Raw genomic sequence first — 13,471 nt, forward strand, 5'->3', positions numbered from 1 at the left:
TATGGGATTCTGTTACAGCAGGCTGAGCGCATGAAGACAGGGGCAAAAATTGGTCCTTGGGGCGGGGGGGCAGGGAGTGCGAAAAAAATCTTATTCCTTTCATGTATAAAACACAAATGCACATGCAGTATATAAACAGACATCTAGTTTATCAGTAGCTTTAAAATTTCACAAAGGGTGGGTGGTGATTAGGAAAATGAAATATCTAAAAAGGCTCCTTGAAGGGGGGATAATGAAAAAGGTTGAGAAACACTGGTGAAAAGGTACAGAGTTCAAGTGGGTTGTGAATGTTGTGTTACTTCCTCTTTTGAATGTTTATATATGTAATATGTTCAAGAGAACAAGAAAGCTATTTACAAAAAATACCTATGGGCCTGAAAAAAATGTTCACAACATATATTAAGCTTAAAAAGCAGGTTTACAAAACAGCATGTACATTATGTTATTCTATTTAAGTGGGAAAAACATATGTGAGGGGGAGAAAGGCTTAAAAGGATATAAATAAAATGTTAACAAGGGTTGTCTCTGGGTTATGGGATTATGGATGACTTTCATTCCCCTGTTTTTTCCTTCTCTGTATTTTCTAGGTTTTCTATCATGAATGTATATTATTTTGAGAGAGAAGAAAAATGGGCAGGAAATGTTAAGTTTTAAAAATCTTCATAAACAGGGTTTAATAACAATGCTATGGACGACTGACATCAGCATGTTCCAAGCACGGAACCTACTATCAGCCCAGGACTGTGTGACTAACAGCTGAACAGGCTTGCTGGTTTTCAGGTGCTTCTTCTGATAGAGAGTAAATGTGCATCTTCTAAACACAGGTAACAAATCGAAAGGAGTCTGTATAAAAGGATGATGGACATACCAGATTATCCGCGGATGACAAGGACTGCCTGTCGTCTGCTATCCCATTGGTCTGTGAGTTTTCATCAACTGCTGGCGAAACAACACGTCCCTGGCACTCCAGCTCACCCAGAACCCTCTCGGGTTCTGTCAGACCATGCTTTTGTGCCGCTTCTTTAAACACAAGTGCAAAAAGCATTCCCAGATTAGTGCTTATACTGAAAGGCAGACTGACACCAGGAAGAAGTTACTCACCTAACCCTCCAGGTACTTTTTCCCCTTTCCCCGCACCGCTACCCCGTGACTGACATAATACTGGAAAAGGCTTGGCCAAAGTGGTGCTTAGGCTTTCCAGGTGTCTGTTAGCCCTGGCCCCACTGCCGGGGAGGCTTGGCTCACACTGCAGGCCCTGTCAATGGTGCCTCCAGAATTGTGCAATACAGCAGCCCTGCCCACCCCATCCCCTTCTGAAAAAGACAGAAGCAGCCAAACATGAAAAGTACAGTTGCTGGTTTTTTTAAATTTTATTATTTATTTAAGGGCTATTAACATAGGGGTTAGAGAAAAAGAGCCACATAAATGACAGGGTGTGACAGTTGTTACAGAAAACCTCAGTCACAGAAAAAAAAGCAAATGTAGACCTGAGCTTCCTGGCAGCCATGTGAAAAATGGAAAGACAAAGAATTAAATGGATTTCATCATGTAATGACAGACAGCACATCTGATCACTAGCAGAAGAGCTGAACTCTGAGGTATTTGCCATGTGGATCTTTACATGTATAAGGGACACCAAACAACTTTATAAGCACAATCTTCAATAATGGTTTTACAAAGCATGTATTCATTTGACAAATATTTATCAAGGGCCTGTTATATGCCAAACTCTGTGACAGGGGCTGGGAGATACAGCAGTGAACAACACAGACAAATGTACATTATGTGAGGACTTCCTGTATTGGTCTCAGAAAAAAAATCTAAGGGTAGGAAATAAAATTATTCTATTTTAAAGACATTTCTAAAAGGAGTTAAATAAATAATGAAATCTGTGTATATAGCTTGGTGGTACCCTAAGTTAACAAAAGTATAGGGCTTAAAGCAGTGGTCCAATTTCTTTGACCATGACCTTCAGTAAGACATACATTTTTAAAATCATGTGTACATGTAACTGAAATGCATGTTTCATGAAACAATGCTTAATTAACATCACTTTATGCAATGCATTCAGCTTGTATTCTACTTCCGTTTCATTCTCTTTCATTTAAAAAACGCTGATTGCAATCCACTAAATTATTGATTTCTCAACCCGTTAATGGTTCACTGGCACTGGAACTGAGTGTTCAATGTGTAGCCAGTGACCTACAGCCATTGAGATTCTGGGCATAAACAGAGAAAAAACCACCCAGTAGTTATTCTGCGCTATACAAGTCTAATTCCACCGAAACCACACTATGAAACTGAGGGAAGTATGAATGAAATCTAACAAAATGAACTAGCTTCCCAGTGCATCTGATACCTGCTGACACAGGGATTCTCCCCGCACCACGTCAATGACTAGCCATGAAAACTCGGCCGCAGTGGATACCGCCTCGGGGCTCACAGCCCACTCCTGGAAAAACCTGGATCTACACGAAGTGTCTCCATGTGGAGCACCCATCCCTAACACCACCAGACTGTGCTGCTTGAACCCAACCTGAATGAGAATAAAATCAATCACAACACACAAGTAATTTTTGAATTACGTGTGAAAGATGAGCAGACACGGTCAGACTCAGTTTCCATGGGGGTGGGGCGCCCTGCCGCTAAAACATCTGGCTGAGGACTTTTTTGGAGGAATGGGGTAGAAGGAAAGGCTGGCTTCTTAGTTCTTACCTTTAACGACGGATGTGACCACATCTTCTAAGATCTCCTTCACCACCTCCTGGGCTCCATCATCCGTTCCTACACACACATCCAAATACACAAACACAAACACATACATGTGGGTATTTCCGGGGGAAAAACAGAAGAAGTAGGAGGAGATTTCATCAATGTTCTCTAGACTCGTGTTTCAGAAGGCAAAGGGTGCAAATAAGTGATCCCAAAGCCAAATCTGATTGTGCCAACAGAAGACACGTCCCATGAAATCTGGAAACTCCCAGGCAGCATCTGCTATGATTTCAAGTTTCCTTTTGTGGAACACTAAACCCTGACTTACACACTCTTCCTTTCTAAGTCACAGTCGCTCCAAGTCCCAGGGCCCTCCCGACCCACCCCAAGTTGGAGGCAGGAAATGAATTTTATCTAGCTACAGTTCTTGGCAGAACCAAAGATGGAGGCTTCTCTTGTGTCTTCACCTTGGGGACCACTGAGCCTTGGTAAGTGACTGCCTTCTGCTGACTCACTTTCCCCACACTGTAAACCCAAAACTTAGCATGAGACTTCTAACGCGACAGTTGAGGACTTACACTTTAAATGGAATTACTCCGTAAAATGTTAACTGTTTACGTGGAAGAGGTTCGGCACTATTTGGTTTCATAGAAAACTAGTTCTGTGAGAACTCATAACCAGCCATTGACTAGACTTTTAGAAGGAAACATGAGTGATTTATGAAAACATCATCACATTGACCAAAAAGGCCATCATGTTAAATAAACAAAACCAAACTAACCCTTTCAATTCTTCCTTAATGAGGATTTTCAATCAAGCCACTATTTTTATGAGTTCTGTGCTTGGTCCACAAGCTCCTGGAGGTCAGCACAAAGTATTGTCATTTCCATTGAGCACTCAACCCACCACTGCTATTTATTTATTTAGCACGGAAAACAGGCTCGCGTGATCCCACTGCACTGTTCCCGCCATCTTCACATTAGATCCATCAGAAATATATGCTATTTTTCTTTAACTCATTTTTTAAGGTCAAACTTAGTAGAAAGATAGTAACAGCAAACCCTTATGTAGCTCTAAGTGCCAGACATTGCTCTCATTTAATTCTCACAAACCTGTATGACAGGTACTGGTTGTAGTCTCATTTTACAGATGAGAAAACTGAGACCCAGAGAGGTTAAATGCCACAGAGCTCCTAAGTCGTGGACTCATGATCTGAACCTAGGCTGTCTGATCAGAACATCCATAACGGCTGTGGATGAGAAATGCTCTCTACTTTATAGTACATAAGAGTTGGGTTATTTTTCCCTTAAAGAATGAGATGCGAGAAAGTGAACTAAGAAATCCATAAATACACAGGCAATTGTGTACCTGCAAGAGCTATATATTAGCTATATAAATGTGAAAATGCTAATGTCTAATGTTGGGAGTTAAAAAGTCAGAATCTTACAAATGAACTTAAAAAGAAAATGAGAAGTGATTACTAATACATACAGGGTTTCTTTTGGGTGTGATGAAAATGCTCAAAAATTAATTGTGGTGATGGTTGCACAATTCTTGTAAACACATAAAAAAGAACTGAATTGTAACATTTTAAGTACAATTTCTGGTAGATGAACTGTATCTCAATTAAGTTGTTTTTTTAAAAACCTGACAAGAAGAGCTGGGCAGCCAGGAGTGGTGTGAATGGACAAATGGGGTGAGGCTCCCTGGGGAAAGGGTGGGAGCTGTGCCCAAAAAGTCACACACGCAAGCACGCCTTAGGCTCAAAAAGCTCATCTTGCGGGTTTACGAAGAGCCACATGATCCACTTCTTGGACAGGCTGACAAATTGACTTTTGTTTATCGACGTGGCATGAAAAACTGCGAAGGTGAAGGAGAAGCGCAGGGTTGTTGGTGAACTGTCTCCATCTACATGGGGAGGCAAATGGTCCCAGGAAGGCCGTGGGGAGGAGTCCCGGTTTGTTAAAACAGGAAAATGTATGTGGAGTGCCCAGTGAGCACGGCGCCTGACTGGCTGATTGGGGAGCTCTGCGATGGTGATTATTACGGGACGGAAAGGTAGGAGAGCTGGACGTGTCGTCTCTATCGCAGAGGCGCTAGAGCCCAGCCTGGGGCACTGTCTCCAGCATCTGCCTCTCAGGCTGCCCGTCCTCCTTGGCTTCCAAGGCTTCTCACCCCGTCTTCTGAAGGAGTCGTTCTTTCTTTAGAGCCACATCTTGAGAAATGAAAGCCATTTGCTCTTTTTAAGGGTGACGGCACACCTCCATTCTGACCTGCTATTTGCAGGTTTGTCATGAGTCTCACAGGCAATCTGGGTCTCCCGTTGTTGGGAGAAACCTCACGGGGTACACCAAGTACAGGCAACAAAACCCACAGCAACATTCTAACTGCAAATCATTCTTTCTTTGTTAGAGTGGAATTTTAAGTTACCATGTGTCTGCAAAACTATACTCTAGAAATCAAGTCCCACCCCTCCAATTTATTAAAAAAGTGTATTTACTGAGTGTGTGCCATGTGTGTTGGGCACCATTCCAGGTACTGGAAATACAGTGGTGAACAGGGTGGCGTGGGTCTCAGGCCGGGAACAAGTAAACACTACCTCAGTAATTTCAGGCAGTGGTAAGTGCTTGAAGAAAAGAGGATGATGGGACAGAAGGGATGAGAAGCTTCAGAGAGGGTGATCTGTTTGAACTGAGAGACCTGAAGATAAAGATGGGGCAGGGAAGGGACAGGAGGTACAAAGGTACCAAGAGCAAGCATGGGACTTTCAAGACCCAGAAACACCACTTGTGTATTGCGTAGCAAACAAGGGGGAAAGAGGTGTAAAAAGGGGGCAGAGAGGTGGGCAGGGGCCAGCTCACACAGGGCCCTGGAAGCCATGGGGGCGGGGCTGGCATAGATTTCACTCTGAATGTAATAGGATGGGAAACTACCACAGGGGTTTAAGTAGGGGAGGGTGGTGATCTAATTCATCCTTTTAAGAGATCACGTTGGCTGCCTTGTAGAAAATGGGCTGTAGTGGAAGCACTTTAATGAAGCTCAAGAGACTTGCTTTTATATCTGCACAGCTATACTTACTACAGTGTGCTTAAATATTAATATTTATTGACTGACCACAGCCTGATAAGGGTTACCGTAAAAACCTCGTTCTTGTCCTGAGAGTTAAGAAGGCAAAGAGGACGACAGACACAGAGGGTGGGTGAGGAGTGAGCCCCTTCCCTAAGACACAGGACAGCAGGACTGGGTAGCCAGCAACTGGGCTTACCCAGAGACACAGCCATTCTTAGTGGCAACTTTCTCTTCTGTCCTTCCCTGAGTGAACTGACACAGTACAACATTCCAGCAACAATACCTGGTCTGTTCCTACAAGGCCAAATCAGAGGAACAAAAGCTGCCTCAAATCCATGCATTCCAGTATGGAACATGCTACCAATGGAAATGATTACCAATAATGTGACAGAAGACACGAGATCAATTATAAGGACAGGTCAGGTAGTTCATGCCAAACCACCAGCTGGAGTGGAGAATTATTTGACAGAAGCACTTGGGAAGGTACATTGCTGAAAAAAATACAAATTTGGGATCTGGTTCATACAAATTACCTACGGAGAGATGCAAACATTCAGAATAATCTTTATGACAACCCAATCCAAAATTTCATTTACTTTAAGACTATAGTCAGGTCTTATATCCCTTTCATTGAAAAAAGCAAACAAAAACAAGTAATGTTCTTGGTCATAGAACGAGAAAACAAAGCGGTCAGACTATATATGTCCATCTATGTATCCACTTTCTCGCTCCTTGTCGCTCAGGGGGCAAGGCATGGAGATCCTCGTATACATGACAGATGAGGTCCTGGTCGCCCTCTGGGAGGATAAGACAAACACTGAATGACTAACCACCCAAACCACGAACTACAGGGAGACAAGTGCTCCAAACCGAACCCACTGCACTGAAGCTGATGTCGAGAGGCAGCAGCCAGGCACATGCCCCTCCTTGGGGAAAACCCCACAGCCGGCAGTGGGCCTCAGACGTCCTGCCGAGCGGTTATGTGCCGTAAGAGAAAAGCAAAGCGAAAGTCAAGGGGAAGAACCAGAGATAGATGAGCTGCAGTGAGACGTTCCCTGCAGATGTTGCCCGATTCCTTCACTGTCCCTCAGACACAGATTCCCTCTCACATCTGGAAAGGGACGGCACAGGGGTATGTGTGTGGGGGGGCATACCTGATAGCGAAGAGCCTCTTTCTCGAGGTACATCTCCGTTCTCTGAGCTTACTTTTCCAGAACCACACCTGGCATGTTCACCGTTGGTTAAATCTGTCTTTTCAGGAGTTGTTGGTTTGCTGTGTGCCTGGTTCTGCTTCAGGCGATTGAACTTTGGGGACCCTGCTGCAGCTTGGATCACAGGGGACTGGGGTTTCGACAGGACTGGTTTTTCCAATTCTCTGGCCTCCTGTAACTAGCAGGCAACAAAAAAAGGGATTCAATCTAAATGGTTCCAGAATTTTGATAAGAAATAGAAAATATGCCAGCCTGTTGCTCAAAAAAATTTCCAAACACAAGGATAAAATTTGAAACAGGAAATGAATTCCTTTGACAAACTCAAGGCAAATTCTGAATGCAAATTTCAAAACCCATGCTAGATTCTCTCTGCTTTTTAAAAGCAAGAACAAAAACCAGAGTGTAGAGAATTCAGAGGTATAAACTTTACAAGAAGGTATAAACTTCAAAATGCTAGTGAATCTTCGCCAGGCACCGAGGCCACATATGAAACAGTTCACAGTGGGGGGCGGTGTCCTGCCCCCAGACTCACCACTTGGTTCTCCATGCGGGTGAAAATGACGTTCAGCATCTGAGTCAGGGTGGCCTTGGCAGTAGTTTGATTGATGAGATTTTTGCTGGCCAAATAGATATTGTAACATGTCCTAACCGTCTGTAGGATGGTGCCCTCATGAATTTCAATGTGCGGGGACGTCACCGCAGTCAGAAGAGCCTAAAACAAAAACCCGAAACCTTTACCTTCATGAACACCCACCTCCCTCCCGTCCTCCCACAGCCAAACTTTTCTACAGGATGTGACTTTGTTTATGTTTGATTTGGTTTGATAAATTTTAAGGTGGCAGCTCTGGAAACTAAACTGGACTATTAGTATCAAGAGACGATTCACTATCGTTCTGAGTTTAAAAACAAGTATTAACTCCAAAAAATCCCAATTATCTGAAGTAATTATGCTGTGTTGAAGTGGGCTTTCTACCAGCTTACTTTTCAAAAAGCCAAAAATGCAGATACTCCTCTCAGGAGGGAAAATGCTCCAACTTGATCTGATTTATATTAATCACAAAATATACATGTATTGATGGGGGGGTCAGTTTCCCCGTTCCCTGGTGGATTTTCACGGGAGCTTTGAGGCTAACAGAGCCGCGTGTCCCTCCTGAAGCTAATACTATACATTCGGGGCTTAAGATGCGGAGTGTGGGCTACACGCATTCTGATCCTGTTCTCCGACAAGCCCCAAGCCAAACCATTCCTGGTAGCAGAAATGAAACAGTGAAATGGAATGGGGGGATAAGAGGACAAGGGCAAATTATCGAGTATCAACAGGATGGGAATCCAGAATTTCAAGGGGAAAGACCAGAGGACTTCAAGCCGATGTAACTCACAAGCAATTTAAATTGTTATTAGCGGAACTGTTTACTCTGAAAACACACCTGGTTCCACTCTTCTTGTCTTGGTCCACGCTAATAAATTCTGACACTTTACAAAAGATCTAAGCGATGCTTACATTTTTCTGTTCCAGCTCAGCATCACCTGAGACAACTAACACATGGTAAATCAGAAATCCAAATTCCCAAAGGGGACCAGTTTCTAATTTAAAATCCAGACCAGGCAAACAAACAGAAATACCTTAATTATTTGTAACTGAACTCCTTCATCGGTCTGAGGGCCCTGAAAACAATTGCAAATGGTTTCAACGATCCTGTCAATCAGCCGCTTCCCAGGAGCTCCACTGTCGGGGGCGTTGCCGGTGATGTGCCCATATGCGATGAGTTTCTAAACAGAGAGGAGAAGATGAGAACTTTCTGCTTGGCATGGACCGAGGCTGCCCAGTGCAGCAAACGACAAGCATGGCCTTTCACTTCCAGTTCCCACAGACCCCCCTCCTCCCTAGGGGCATGATGGGCACAGCCACCCTGGGACTGCAGCACTGGTTCTGTCCCGATGGCAGAGGAGCCCCATGATGGTGAAAGGGTGTCTGATGGAAGGGGCATCGTGTGATCAGTCCCCAGTACATAACCACTAGTGCTAATAATTGAGGGATTGAAAACGATGTGTAATAGAGCTGGAATGTAGTCCGTGGTTGCCTAGAGCTGGGGGCATTAGAGAGAATTAAGGAGTGACTGCTGATGAGCACGGGGTTACTTCTGAGGTGATTAAGATGGTCTGATATTAGACTGTGGTGATGGTTGCACAACTCTGCTAATATATGAAAATCACTGAATTGTACACTTTAAATGGGTGAATCAAATACATGTGAATTATGTCTCAAGCTGTCAAAAACCATATATATATACTTTTTCTTTAAATGGAAATATACATAAGAAACTAATCATAACATGTTTTGCTGGAGAAGGAACTAAGCAGCTGCGGGCAGGGGTGGGACCAAGACACTTCAGAGTATGTACACTCTTTCATTCTCTCTGAATGCTGAATCACATCAGTATATTTTCTATTCCAAGAATTAAAGTCAAAACAGTAACTGAATTCTGCACTTACATTGTCCAACAGGGCATGTCAGCCACGTGGCTGAAGAGGCAGAGCCTGCTGGCGCCACGCCCTCCCAATCAGGTGACATCAGTTTGGACAGGGACCACCTTTCAGAGGCAGCCTGCCTGTGCCACCTCACTGAGGACCTGGATTTCACCATGGAGAATCAGAGAGCTGGAAGGGAACTCCAAGGTCAGGGGCAGGATGATTTCCAAGCCTGGCTGAGATTCAGAATCACCGGAGGGAACTCATTAAAAATACAGATTCCTGGACCTCAACCCAGACCTACTGAACCAGAACTTCTGGAATGGAGCCCAGGAATCAGTGTTTTTTCCCTCCAAGCTAGGTATCCAGGTTATTTCGATGGTTGACCAGATAAAGGAACCACTCATCTGACACAAGCGCTCTGGGACACAAGGAGGCATCCGCTGCTTCCAGGGACTTAGTGAAGACACTTAAAAATGCTGTTCTGTTTATCTTTTTGGTTTCTGGCTTGCCTCTCCCCGCACAAAGTAACACAAGCTCCAGGGTTATCTACAGTGCTGCCACCGTGCGAGGCCTGACACAGTTTCTCAATGGCTTTTCCCTATCATTAGCACTGAAAGCACCACCATTCAATAAGCAGGAAGAAAAACAGACTAAGAGAGAGTGGCTGAAGGTGGAAATATGATACTGCTGAATCGAGTGATTGAGCAGGAGAGAGGCCTACACACATTCTGCTGATTAAGTCCAACCTCAGAGATCTCCAGACAGGGGAGGGGAAAGGGTAGGGGGTTAAGGAACAAGTCAAGATGGCCTTTACCTCACCCCCTCACTGCTGCATATGCAGACTTCTGAAGAGGGCGGCACAGGCCACCTGGTAATGAGCTCTGGTTTGTGACACTGCTTACTCCTTATTCCTAGAGGACTCACCCTAATGGACTCAAGCCCGTTCTGAGCACTGGGTTATGAGTGGGATGGTCTACGAACTCCTAAAATGTGAATGCTGAAAAGCAGGCCCAGCCAGAAAGGGCTCTGGCGTTGAGGAGAATATAACTACCCTGCCTTCCAGTGCTTTGACGAAAGGCGCGGTCTGTGGCCAAGCGCCTGCGATTTCATGTTGTTGGAGCATTCCCCATATCCCTGGGAGTCGCATCTCTCTAAGCTTGCTGTGGCTGAACCAAGAAAGAAGGCATATGCAGATTTCTACAGAAATTATGATTCCATGAAAGATGTGAGAAGACGAGGAAGGCTGGTATCTCCCAGAGCACAGAGTGATTTTGGAATGTAAAGAATGTCTTTGAGTTGAATTCCATGGAAGTTTGTTGCTGACCTGTGTTCCCTCGACTACGAAACATGAACACTTAGGCTAAGGAATAGTTTCTCTTGATAAATAAACAATTAACAAATACTGTGGACAGTAAAAAAAATTTTTTTTTAAATTAAAATGAATAAAATTCGTTCTCATAGAACCCAACACTGATGCTGCAAAGCAAAGATGGAGGTGAATTACTGGATGTTTAATTCAAATACAAAAAAAACCTGGAAGTATTCTCCCCTCTACAGACTCCTTAAAGGGCGCATTACTCTTCAACTTGAAAAGCGTTTTAAGTATGACTTTACTCCCTTGTCTGTGCAGTGAGACAGGGCCAGAAGAAAGAAGAGTCTGCGTCCTGTGGGTCTTTCTAGTTCTGCCTTCTCACCCTTCCTTGTCCCAGATGTTCTGGGTACTGGGGGTACAGCAGTGAGTAAGACAGTCCTTTTACTCACAGGGTTTATATTCTCCAAGGGGTGCAGGCAGACTGAAACTAAAAATCCCGACTGGGACCCACAGGGCCCTGTGTAATTTGTAGACATCTTGAACAAAGAAAGTTGCAGCAATAATGCATTAGCATTATCTCATTTTTGAAAAATAAAAATGATGTGTGTGTATGTAAGTATTTTTGTCAATGCATAGAAAAAAGCCTAGAGACATATCTAGTGGCATGAGAGTGCTTGGCAAGCTCCCTTGGGGAAAGTTCTTTGCACAGTGAGTGAGGTGGGAAGCTACTGGACGGTTTAAGCAAAGGATTAATATGATGTGATATTAATACATTTGCACCAACCTAATACATTTCCAAAGGCTTCTGTTGGTTCCTGTGTAGAGAATAGGTTGGAGGGCAACAGGAGTGGAAGCTGGGGACCAGTAAGGCTACCTCAGCTGTCCAGCAGGGAGATACTGGAGGCTTGGACTTGGGTGGTAGGGGTGGGAGTGACAGAGGTGGAGAGTAGAAGTTCCACCTTATTCCTTGTTAACAGAGTGAGGCGATGGGAAAAGGGACAGAGGAGGGAGGCCTTTGGGCAGGTGGCTCGCTGATACTTGCGTCCATGAGGCTGCATGCACAGGGACGTTCACTGTAACCCTATTTGTTAATGCCCTTCTAAAGGGGCAGGCATAAATAAAATAGCGGCATTAATAGATGGACATGCAAAAGCAATATCCTGTATCTGCCTGTAGCAATACAGCAAGATCTTAAAAAGACACTGTGGAATATAAAAAGCTGCAGAAAAATTTGTACAAGTGATACTATTTATGTAAAAAAAAATTAAAAAGAAAGAAAATTAATTATACACCTAAAGAGGCAACTAGGTTTGGGGCTGGTGGTCCAAGGGACTTCAGCCTTATCTTTAAAGTTCTAAAAATTTTTCAACAAAGAATGTATGAGGCATGATCAAAAAATACGGTGAATGTTTAAATAAAAAAAATTATTACAGTAAAAGACACATTGCCATTATTCCCCTTAAAACACTGCTTCTTGCTTTGAACACACTTATCCCATTGTTCTTGCCCCTTTCTGAAGCAGTTCTGGAAGTCCTCTTTCGTGTCTTTAGTTGCATTATGATGGCTGCCTCGATGTCCTAAAACGATTCAAAACGTTTACCTTTCAAAGTCATTTTGACATTGGGGAAGAGCCAGAAGTTGCACGGTGCCAGATCCGGTGAATAAGGTGGATGAGGACACACCGTAATGTTTTTATTTGGCGGAAATTGCTGTACCAGAAGCGATGTGGGACACGGAGGACCGTTGTCATGATGATGATTGACGGCACAGTTTAAAACACACCTCTCAACTGTAGCTCACACTGGACTGACTGCACCAAACAAGTTGAAACTTGTCACACACTTGTTACTAAGGTTCACCGTACTGTTTGATCATACCTCGTAGTCATGTACAACTTATATAATTACAAATGGATTTTTAAATATGCATGAACAAATCCAAAGTTTTCTAGAAGTAAGAATTAAAAGACAAGGCTTGTGGTATGAACAGGACAGTGGTTTCCTACTGCCTTTCCTGGGTGTAAGAAGAAAATATTAGAACTCAATTTCTATCTATTTTTCTATTTTACCCTTTTAAAAGTTCTATTTTTGTATGTTTTATAGTGTATGTAATTTAATAACATTAGCACATACATATAGTCTAACAATTGAAGAAATATGAATATATTGGGAAGGTATTCTTAGAAACATTTTGTTATTGCCCGGAGAAACTTGGAGATCACTCACTAGCTTAGACAAGACTGAACCCTAATGCTCCTTCCCCCAGTCCTGGACCTGTGACAGACCAGGTGCTGAAGGAAAGGAACACAGAGGATCTTTGTCATTTGGTAGAAGTGAGCAGAAAGGAAGACTTTAGGTTCCTCCCAGCGGGGAGAGGGCTCTGAGCTACACGTGCTCACGCAAACCCAGAAGCCCCTTTCACCTCCTATCACCTCTCCATGCTCAAAGAAGACACCTTTAGCCGCCCAGGGCAGAATGTGGATGTCTCTGCACCTGGCTCCAATCCTGCCAAACCAACCTTTACCCCTAGATGCTGGCCTTCCACGCCAAGACAGAAGTTACCTCGCCCACACTGGGAAGAAAAGCCAGTCAAACAGGCTTTGCAAGGACAACCACCAAGAGGAAATGAAATTTTCATTCAGTATTCCAGGGAGTACCCAGCCACTTTCTATGTCATAAAAAAGATGACACACTTT

At 43.7% G+C, this 13,471-nt stretch overlaps 1 protein-coding gene across 1 annotated transcript in view; it reads right to left on the reverse strand.

Annotated features, from left to right (window-relative positions):
• ARFGEF2 (ARF guanine nucleotide exchange factor 2) overlaps window positions 1-13,471 on the reverse strand; it is a 79,410-nt gene that overhangs the window by 48,036 nt on the left and 17,903 nt on the right. The window contains exons 4-8 of the mRNA XM_019756154.3: window positions 8,616-8,762; window positions 7,525-7,704; window positions 6,936-7,170; window positions 2,716-2,784; window positions 869-1,020 (exon numbers count right to left, since the gene is read on the reverse strand). Of these exons, the coding sequence (XP_019611713.2) occupies window positions 869-1,020; window positions 2,716-2,784; window positions 6,936-7,170; window positions 7,525-7,704; window positions 8,616-8,762 (783 nt within the window). The remainder of the gene's footprint in view (window positions 1-868; window positions 1,021-2,715; window positions 2,785-6,935; window positions 7,171-7,524; window positions 7,705-8,615; window positions 8,763-13,471) is intronic.

The sequence above is a fragment of the Rhinolophus sinicus genome, chromosome 13 (assembly GCF_057876585.1).
Source record: "Rhinolophus sinicus isolate RSI-liver-muscle chromosome 13, RSI-T2T, whole genome shotgun sequence".
NCBI classification, from domain to species: Eukaryota; Metazoa; Chordata; class Mammalia; order Chiroptera; family Rhinolophidae; genus Rhinolophus; species Rhinolophus sinicus.